The sequence below is a fragment of the Mya arenaria genome, chromosome 4 (assembly GCF_026914265.1).
Source record: "Mya arenaria isolate MELC-2E11 chromosome 4, ASM2691426v1".
NCBI classification, from domain to species: domain Eukaryota; kingdom Metazoa; phylum Mollusca; class Bivalvia; order Myida; family Myidae; genus Mya; species Mya arenaria.
The window spans coordinates 62,900,753-62,912,004 of NC_069125.1; the positions used below are offsets into that span (position 1 = coordinate 62,900,753).

Consider the following 11,252-nt stretch of genomic DNA (forward strand, 5'->3'; position numbering starts at 1 on the left):
CAGAAACTTTATGTATAGTATGTATGCAATGTGCTGTTAGTGGAGTTTTGTGCTGTTTTTCCATGTTTCTTGTTCCATGTCTTTGGCGTTTACCCAATGCTATTAAACCGGGGTTATGTTTAAACTTTGCTACTGAGCTTGTTTCTGTAGATTTTCGCATAAATATTGCTCCACCCATCAAGAGCCACGAGCAGAGCGAAGACTGAAATGCTGATGACTAAGGACAATGTCACAATAGGCAGCCCACGCTATGACCTGTTCATTTTATCTCTGCTCGATTTATCCTTTACCTTTTTGAGATATTTAGATTACCTTCGATTAAGGCAATTTTACTACTCTCCCTTGTTATGACTCCCTGTGTTGTTGTGTGCTTGTACAAGATCGCTTAAAGGTTATTTCCTATAAAAAAGGAATACTCCCCTTTTTGTGGATATTAAGTTCTTCTATGCAACGATACATTTACTATCTCGTGGAAAGGGATATTCGGAAACACGGGTTGTTCAGACAATCTGCATTTGAAATGAAGTTTTAAAAATAGCTCGACTTTCTGGTTGCATGGTTTAACATTCTCTTTATGTTTATCTGGTTATTTGGGTGGCGAACTGTTTCATATATACCTGAAAAAGCTTTATGTGTTTCTAACGACCAGAAATATAATAATGATTTTAACAAACCTTTGAATACAAAGCAAACATTTGTGTGGCTATCTAAAGCAAATGAAAAACATTGACAAGTAAGTAATATTTATGCGTAAAACTACATTATGTATTTCGAAATAAACGCTCTTAATTATTAAAGACAATGACTTGATAGTTAGGGTGCATAGCGTTTCTCCGGTCAAATGCTCTTGGTTGAAAGTGTTAATGATACCCGCAATAAAGCATATGGCAAACAATGACATGCTAGAAAAGCTGCATTGTGTCTGTCATATTAGATGCTTCTGATTCACTATGTTAAAATATCCGCAACAAAGCATACGGAAAACATTGTTATGTTAGTGAAAAGTATGTTCAACTTGAGACGCCTTCTTTTCACAGGAAGTTTTTTCAGAAAATTGAGTGAATTGTTATCTTTTAACTGACAGTCCGAAGACAAAGAAAGCGACGTGTTTTAAATAAATAAAATATAACAAATAGATCAGAACAGAATGGAACATTTATTTACGATAAGGTCATAGACTCACGTTTACAAACAGCATACAAATTGTGACAAATACTTATCATAATCATTCTGATAAATTAAAATCATAAACGAAATGAATAAAATAAATAAAGAAATATTTAACTGATCAATTGCATGTTTCATATCATGTTTATTATACATAAATCTATGCTTATTATTTTAAATACCATAATGCTAGCACATACAAAACAAAAAGCATAATGATGACACGAAATACCAATTTTCTGAATGGGAACATAATAAAACCGTTATTTGAAATTTCTTAAAAATATACGCAATTTTAGATATGAATACACACAACTAAACTTAAACCACGTTAATAATTAATTACATCTCGTAAATATATGTTCGTCTGTATGAAAAAAACAGCGTAAAATAGTTAGTGTCATGAAGCAAAGAAATACCAAAGATATCGCTTCATTCAATGACACAAAGAGTCATGATTTAGACAAAAGCAAATCTGGTTATGACTCGGCGTTATTCCTTAAAAGGTTCTCAAAGCTCCGGGTTTATTACTCCTCTGGGCAGGCTGTAAAGAGACACATAAAGAGAATGGTTTTGGTAAAAGAAATAGCATTAGCATAAAACTCGACGAATTGATGGAAACAGCAACCTCAAATATGATAAATTGCGTACCAGTGTTGAAACAGACTCCGCAAATTAATACTATATATTTCTGACAGTGTCGGGGAGACTGAAACAGTTATTCAACACTAAACATGGGGTATCGCGAGAGTGGGCAGGTCACTCCCAAGGAAGTCGCGTTATGTCGTGTATCGTCGGCCACAGCTGATGCAGCACGAGGGTGCATTTCAATCAGTTATGCAGTCACATAGAGAAACAAACAGACAATACGATAATTATGAAAGTAATTAACGTTCAACACTTTCATTTAAAATATTAACTATGTTTCAAACAACATATATGTTAACATTCGCTCGCTCCTTTTAAAACTTAATTTAGAAGTGCTATTTTTTTGTTCGCTCGCTCTATTTCATATTTTGAATTTGCCAATATGAGAAGAGCAAAAAATCAATTTCGCTCGGCCTAAAAAGTTTATGAATAAGATGGATGTGTTTAATTCTAATTTAATCGGTTCGGCTGAAATGCTTTATATGCTCTTATAAACATTTCGTATAGACGTTTGTGTTGATAATGCACTTAAAAGTGATGAAAATAACTGAGATGGAAACCTTAATGTGCCCGCAGGCAAGTCAGGCAAAATATTTTGAATTTTGAATTAAAATCTGACATAACTTAATTGTAAAAATATATTTTGTTATGAATAAATGTTAAAGCAAACTGTTTATTTTGGTGACATGAGAAATTTAAACAAACATACATTCAACATATTTACTAAACGTTCCACCGATCCGAGGTATAAAAAGTTATCAAAGCTGCGAATATTTCATATATTTGTCTTCAAAAATAATGTCAACATACTGAAAATTAGTTACGGTATTTAGGCAACGGCACTTGTTTGGTTCTACGTTTATATTACATTTGCAAAAAAGTGTTTTACCATGGCCAGTGTTAATAAACCGAAACCCGGGATTATCGAGGGTGAGACCCAACTTCCGGTATAGTTCTTCTACTATGAGGTGCATGGGTGGATGGTCCGGTGGATCAGATGTCACAAAGACTTCTGCATACCAACGTCCGTAACACACGCGGTTTTGGACCTGTCATACAAATAACAAAACCGAGGATTTCTAGAAGGATTCAAATATGCACAATGCGCACGATCTAACATGCTAACTGTTTAAATGTTATTGTACAATTGCTGGTTTTGCATAACTGTTATTTGTGGCTTAATTATTTAAAACAAAAATTATATGGGCGATGATGTGACTGTAACATACAACGCAGAAGTTTTTTTGTACTTTCAAAGTCGTCCACTCTAACTACTGAGCTATTACGGCTTGTGAGGAAAGAAATGCGTAACTCTTTGTATTCCATAACATTGTTCAAATTTGAAATCCCATTGAAGTATCAGCTAAATTTAACTCAATCGCGGTTACCAACTAAGCTTATGTAGGCCTCTGCGTAGCGGACTGAAAAAAGAAGGGTCCTTCAGCTGAACCTAAGGATGCTAATGGCAGAGTGAATATAAGGATATAATTTTTATTCGATTCACTTCTCTACTAGAACAAGGGGAGGATCAGGTCGGTCAAACGTTAGAAATGCGTTCGTGTACTAAAGGCGGAAACACACGCCGATTGAAATATTGATGAAAAAAAATTTAGCGAAGGTGAAACCCGGTTTCAGGTGTTAGCCCTTTTCTGGTTGGGACCTGGTGTATAAATAGGAATTCATGTTTCATGCCTTGTTTCCACTGTTGTTTTCTAGCAACAAGTGCAGTGGAAGGTAATGGAGTGGGTCACAAGGACTTCCATTTACCACCGTCCGTAGCACACGTTGTCTACGACTTGTAGTACCAATAAAATATCAAGTATCATCCAGGGGGTGCCCACTCCCCTTTAAGGAACATGGGTGAATGACTGGAATTAAGTCGTACCACCGCCATTAACATACGACGAATCGGACTTTCTATTCATTGAATGGTTTCATCTTTGGTCTTGGGGTTCAAAAATTCTTAACCTGTTTTTTTGTATTTGAATTCTTAAACTTAGGATTAACAAATTCTAACCCTGTTTTTGTATTTGAATTCTTAAACATTTAGTCTGATATATATATTTTGGTGTAAAGCTTCTTCCAATATAGAAAAAAGTTCAGTCTCGGCTCGATCCAGATCGTTCATAGACGGTAACGAAATGTTAACCACTTTCAGCAGCCATACGCTTTTGTTTCAGCGGTAATATTTGGCCAAGAAATGTAGAAATACCGAAGAACGTTCATGAAAGTGAAAACAGCGTTAAAATTGTGAATTTATAAAGAGCATTCATAATATACTTGACCATGTATTTCACTTGACACTGACCTGTGCAGGATTGATACAACTAAACAAGAGCACGTAGTCATCAGGATGGTCTGACATGAGCCAATAGCGTGGTGTCATGTGGCCTAATGGTTCTGGAAACGTCAAGTCTGAAATGCGCATAATATATAAGGTTTTTAATTGATATGCGTATAACGGTTGTACCAGTTTTGTATTCGTCAAAACTACTTAAGAAAATATATAAACATCTTGAATAGTAAGTCATGCGTATGCTGATTTATGTATATTGACATGTCAATGGGTGTTCGTGTGAACTAGAACTGTACGCGATTTTTAAAGGGCGTTTCACATTCGCCTGTGAGATTGAGAGGTTGATTTCTTATTAGCCTGTGTACTCGTTTATCTGTATGTGCGTATTAGCGATCGTTGTTGCTTAAAAGGCCGTTTGAGGTTTAAACTCGACTGCAATGTGCGTTTGAATGTGTTTACTGATAATTGCTAGAAATGTCATTTTCGGGATATCGGTTTCCTTTAAAACAAATTGATATTCTTTTTAAAACTTACAAACCTAAGTCAATTATGGCATGGTCTCCGCGGGTCAGATTCCCTTCCAATTCAACCTGCATACACGGGGCGCCGGGCTCTTTTCCTTCCCTGTAATTAATAGTTGCCAAAATCACACTAGGCCACGTTCCCACTACGTCAACAAAAATCTGGCAGGACGCAGTCAGAACTTAGTCAACAAAGAAGGGACGCAGAAGACACCTATAACGATGATGACAGGATGAAAAACTGGTCGTGTCACGGGTTTTAAAAGTAATAGTAGTAAAAGTAATGTCCGGAATACACGGTTAGTCACGAAGTCTTAGTCGACTATGAAGCAATATTGTTATAACTATTAGCTGTCCAACGCTCACTTCGAAAGTATCCAAGTGAAACAGCATACAAGTTTTAAGTGTTTTATTTGATTGTGATAATAATGAATAACAGTGGTAACAATTCCTTTTCACTTGTTTAAAATGTTCATATATTTTGTAATTTTGATAGGAAATCCTAACAGAGGTGTATCCTCGACGCTTGTCAGAACCAGAATAATGTTTTATCAGTATCTTTTGGTCAGTATCTACCACGTGACCGTCACAAGGCTATTAATAAGTTAATATTACATTACCTTTTTCCATGCTGGACCGCCGCATTTAGAAATAAGACGTTTTAACAACAAAATGCGCTTAGGGCGACATGCATTAAAGATAAATATCTAAAGTATGTACTTGTAACGTGGTGGATACGTAACGAACAAAAGAACATTGTAAAATTAATATGCAATGTACATTTGAATATTGCAAAAATATATATGTATTCTTATAAAATAAAATTCAGTGACTAAAATGCTACAAGTAAATTATTGCAAATAATTGGCGTTGTAGCAACGACTTGTTATGGTCTAAATGGACGTGAAGGAGGTGGTTGGACTTTGATCACGTTAAAGAAAATGTAGTAAAGACGTGGTCGAATCAGGACGTGGTAAGAATGTTTTAACGACGGCATGGACGTAGTAACGAAAACTGTGTAGGTAATTGATTGATGTAGTGCGAGCGTGATACTGGACGGGAAATATTGAACGGCGTACTCATCGCGTTTTCTCTATGTTGTCTTTGCATTCTTGCTACATCAATGGAGTTCTCACCACAACTCTCCACAGTTTTAATACGACTATGGTACGTTCATGCCACGTTTTAGAAGACCTTGTTCGGTTGTAAATACCTTTTTTTCGGGGCTTAACACGTCTTAGACAAATTTTGTATTATGTTCTTACCTTGTCCTGGTTCTGAACAGTGATCATGTATAAATACGGGATGGTACCCTCTTACAACTTCATTTTAAACCAACATTGTATATGAATGAAAAATAAGCCAGTTATAAATCGAACACGGTAATTCCCCCTCGATAACATTTACAATTAAAATCTAATCATACGAACGTAAGGAAGACGTGATGAGCACTAGGTAAGCGCGTTGTGCAATTATCCTGGTCGTAGTCAGAACGTACAAAGAACGCATTGAACGTAGTGCGCGCGTAAAGATACGTGCAGTAAGAACGTGTTAGAACGTGTGAGACGCAGTAAATGCCTGACAGGCACGCAGTAAGGACTACGTTCTGGCAAGTTCGACTAGCGCCAATTTTGTTTTTAAAATGCTTCACTCAAGTTCATACTATGTCAACGTGAACTCTTCTCAGATAGATAAAGCAAACTATATTTAATCGGTAGGCATTTCAAATTTATCGTAATATGCTTATTTTCTTTTAGTTTTATGGTTTAAATTATTGTCTCAACTGTGACAAAATTTCTTTTTTTACTGAAAAGAAGTTCAGGTTAGCATCAGCATATAAACCATTCACGTGAACAACAACATTTTTTGAAAGCTCGATATTTATTGCTAGAATTAAAAGACAATTTACCAAAACTTTCGTTACATGACAGTTATAAAAAAACTTTTAACGAATGTCCGAGTTTTTTTATATTACGCATTCCTGTGAAGTGCATACAAAACAAAGAACCACGGCGCACACAGCGTTGCATCGTTCTACAAATTCCGTCGAGTTAAAGGCTTAGCCAAGGATTGCATAGTTAAATTGTAATCAAATCTCAAAAAGTTCACATGTGTAGAAGAAGAAGATAGCATAGTATTTAATATGGTAAGAAATACTTTTCTATATTTTGTGTCAAAAAGTCATTTATAAAACAACGTCATTTGCTTGTATGTTTACATCGGTTTTGGCCCGTGATGACCATGTGAGAACCACGTTGAATTCACGTCATTGCTTACCTGAAGACGTACATGTTTGTGAAAAGTAAGCCGATTAAGGAATGAGAGCTGTTCAGCGGTACCGTTGTCATTTTCTCATTTAAAAGATTGGGGGATCTCTAAATAGACATACGTTCTGGCCTTATTTCCCGAAACAAATTAAGTGCCTTATAACAAGATTAGGTTCACTATTTTAGTTTTGGTATATTTTGTGTTAAACATACCTTTTTATGAGTTTATATATTTACAATAACCATGATAAACCAAGTGTGAGTGTAGGTTTTTCTGACATCATCATGATGTAAGGTACGCATGCACCAAGAATATGTGTCTGTACTGTGGTATGATATATCAAATTATGTTTAAGGTAACAGTGAGTTTGCTAAAATACTGTTGAAATAGTTTCCTACCTGTATTTGAAACCAACGGTCACGGAGTCGTCGTCATGTAATGTCCACCGTAACTGGCTATGGTATGCATTTAAAATGTTTTCCCGGTAGTAGCCTATACCGTCAAGAATCCACAGCAACGTCAGTTCTGTGCCAGAGGTCTGAAAGGTATTTGACAAATACGGTTGACACCTCGTGGCTTAAACAAGGGGCTGATCAATTATTTGAAGATTGGGGAACCTTTGGAACCGCAGCCAGTTTGTTCAAATAGTCTTTAATATAAATGGTTTTATTTGCATATGACCAACATTGTCAACATTCCGAGAACTCAACTACGTTTTTGACACAATGAAATGGATGTAGCTGCTGCTGCTGCTGTTGATGATGATGAGGATGATAATGATGATAAGGATGATGATGATGATGATGATGATGATGATGAAGATGATGATGATGATGATGATGATGATGATGATGATGATGATGATGATGATGATGATAATTGATGACGAAGACGACGACCGACTTATATATCAGAGCTTACTTGATTTTTAAAAATTTCAATATTCATAGTATCCGCTTCGTTCGGGACTCTCCAACATCCCAAAGGCGCGACTTCCGGTGTACACAGGTCCGGGTTAATGTTTATGGGCCTTGCCCCCGGGTGATCATGAAGGAATAAGGGCCTGGCGTGACCATATCCTTGATTCAACCGGATGGCTTCGCACATAGCCCCGATAGCTAGTATGCAACATATCACAATTGTACTATCCATAGTTGTTAAACGCCGATCACTTAACAGTAAATTATGTCCTTAATATATAATAGCTGAAACTTATCATAAAACTTGTGGGCATCCAAACCGCACAGCTGCTTATCGCCCAAGAATCTATGCAATCGTTAACTGCAACGTAATATACCAAATCGATCATGTTCAAGTGTCCTAGGTGTGGTATATTAGCTTATGCATTACATGTATATAAACGCGTGCATCAATCTAATGACGTATGTAATACAAAGGCAGCTGTTGAAGATGGAATGATGTGGCCAAAATCCTCATTACTAACTTAGACAATAGCCGATTACAATAATGATTATTGGTGATTTCCACAACTTAGAGTTATTAAATTGACAACATAATTATGTGTGGCTTTTATTTTGAAATTAGAGTTTTGGAAAAGTTTTAATGTAATTGGTCGGATATGTATCATTTTTATGAGGCTGTTTTTATCAAATAATTTGTAGATATGTGTTGTTATTGTCATTCAAAACAATAATTAATGCGAATGTTTTGTTTCCCAAACCCTTGTTTTATGTGTTTCGTTTCAGCCTGTCCCGATGAGGTATGAATCACTGAAGCTTTGAGGGCTTTTTTCGGCATTACGCAGAGTCAAATCCAGTTGCCTTAGTGATGACCAATATTTACTAAGAATCTCGAAAATGATTATGACCAAGACAGTTAGGCTAACACACACATATAGATGTTTTAATGTCAACTTGTACATACTGTTTTATTGTCTAAATTAATACTGTTTTTGTCCTAATATGAAGTGATTATTTTTATACTTCTTTGTTTGTTGACAATTACTATGTAAGTCATGTATGTTCGGAACTTACCCCTTAACGTGTTGTTTGTTTTCATATTTATATTATCATTATTGTTGGAAATTTCAATGTTACGATATCATTATTATTACGGAATGCCGTAAGGGCCACCGCCTATGAATGTGTTGATCTGAAACGCGATACTCGATAGTACGATGGTGTAAACGCGAAATCACGAAACTACGATGGTGAAAACGCGACTGTACGATGATGAAAACGCAACAGTACGATAAGGAAACCCCGATAATACGAAAGTACGATGATGACAATGCGATAATCTATCGTGTTTTTACCATCGTACATTCGTGTTTTTACCATCGAAATATCGTGATTTCGCGTTTTCATTGCTGTACTATCGTACTGTCGCGTTTTCTCCATCGTTCTATCGCGTTTTCATCATCGTGCTGTTTTGTTTTCATCATCGTACTAACGCGTTTTCATAATCGTATTGTCGTATTTTCATCATTGTTCTATCGCGTTTTCATAATCGTACTGTCGTGTTTTCATAATTGTTCTATCGCGTTTTCATCATCGTACTGTCGTGTTTTCATCATCGTACTATCGCGTTTCCATCATCGTGCTGTCATATTTTCATCATCGCACTATTGTGTTTCAATTTAAAATTTTAACCATAACGACATGACGACAGTACAATGATGAAAACGTGACAGCACGATGATGAAAACGCGATAGTACGATGATGTAAACGCGATAGTACGATGACGAAAACGCGACAGTACGATGATGAAAACACGACTGTACGTCACTTCGATGTTGAAAACGCGATAGTTTATCGCATTATCATCATCGTACTGTCATAATATCACGTTTTCGTTATCGTAATGTCGCGTTTTCATCATGGTACTTTCGAGAATCGCGTTTCAGATCAACACATTTACAGATCAATTATAGAGATATTAGCATATCATTTTCCAATAGCGTGCATGAATTATAATCACTGAGGTGTTAACTATAATTATAATAATTGACGTGTAAATGTAAAACAAGGTATGAAATATACAATATATCAGATAAGCATTCCTTGATTTATAAATATTTTGTTTATTTTGGTTTCGATTGATAAGGATGGTTATAAAGCATGAATACATGTAATATATGTTTTTAATCTTCACCATGTGTATGCTGCTTATCAACTTGCGTCTTTGATCTTCATATTGATAAATTTTCTGTTATGTTCTATGTAGTATAATCATTGGATTAAAAGTGTCGCTTGCTCGTTTAGGGACTGTCAATTAGTTTAAACTCTTTTTTATTCTTTTACAACGATTTGAAAACATTCTGTAAATCACCCTCGCTGTTGGAGAAACCTGAGAACCCGCACTTGTCCGGCTTTCCCCACATATTTTAAAGAACATAGCAGATGTTTTGAACTATTTAATGGCACAGGCAGTGGATGGGGTCCTCTATCAAGTGAGTTCGGAACTATTAAATGACACAGACAGTGGTTGGGGTCCTCTATCATGTGAGTTCGGAACTATTTAATGGAACAAACAAGGGCTGGTGGGCCTTCATCAAGGATGTTCGAAATTGTTAACGGCGCAAACATAAGCTTGTCGTCCATTATCAAGTGTGTCAAAACTATATAATAACACACACATTGGCTTGTGTTTGGTATCAATTGTGTAAAAATATATCCCTGGTATTCCTGTTATATGAAATTGACTTCCTCCTTGCTTAACAGTCTTTTTAAGGTGATAAATATATGCTTTCTTGTATATAATCTCATTTTCATTACTTCATTGTGTTCAGTTTACGTGTATATGGTTACAAATGTATTAAAAGAAACAAAAGCGGATAACACAGAGTTTTTTTTATAATACAAGGACACATGTTGGTGCGGTTTGATGACGTCCATTTAAAAATGTATGATTAAACCTCCAAATAACCTGAACACTAATTGCAAAATAAAGTATCTGTTCTATCTCATTTTGTTTTATTATTGATGAATTTTTAAAGAAATATTTGAAAACTAACAGGTTGTACTGTCAGATACTTTACGGAAAATTAATGGGTATTTTAAGTTGAGCTCGTAGATGGAAATACATAATGTTCTTCTTAATCCAGAAGCATCATACAGAAACCTTCAAACTTATTGAAGGCAATGAAGGTTGTCATATTTAATAAGACATACTGTCAAATGAGGATCTTCGTACATTAGAGTGACCGACTTGTCTACCAACAACTAGTATACAGAACGTAACCGAAGGCTAAAGTCAAGGCGTTCGATGATTTGGCGTGACTCAAAGTATTTACTGTTTTATTATGTTGTGTGGTACCATTCGTGTATTAACATAAATGAAAGTGTGCAACATGGAAAGAAATTTTATATTTTGAATTCGCAAATTTTCA

The 11,252-nt window shown here is 35.6% G+C and overlaps 1 protein-coding gene across 1 annotated transcript; it reads right to left on the minus strand.

The window, feature by feature from the left end:
- Positions 1-1,137: 1,137 nt before the first annotated feature.
- On the minus strand, positions 1,138-8,120 carry LOC128232390 (uncharacterized). The gene is made up of 6 exons (XM_052945907.1): positions 7,822-8,120; positions 7,299-7,438; positions 4,650-4,735; positions 4,124-4,230; positions 2,705-2,864; positions 1,138-1,711 (listed from the first exon to the last, which is right to left on the minus strand). The coding sequence occupies exons 1-6, from the start codon at positions 8,050-8,052 to the stop codon at positions 1,695-1,697; spliced, it is 741 nt and encodes a 246-aa protein (XP_052801867.1). The 5' UTR covers positions 8,053-8,120; the 3' UTR covers positions 1,138-1,694.
- Between the last annotated feature and the right edge of the window lie 3,132 nt (positions 8,121-11,252).

Bases quoted from the DNA above. Each gene is read 5' to 3' on its own strand.
- LOC128232390 (XM_052945907.1), bottom strand. From the start codon at position 8,052: ATGGATAGTACAATTGTGATATGTTGCATACTAGCTATCGGGGCTATG. The intron at 4,231-4,649 runs GTTTGTAAGTTT...TGCGCATTTCAG, and splicing joins CCATGCCATAATTGACTTAG to ACTTGACGTTTCCAGAACCA. The intron at 2,865-4,123 runs GTCAGTGTCAAG...TTTGTATGACAG, and splicing joins GTTGTATCAATCCTGCACAG to GTCCAAAACCGCGTGTGTTA.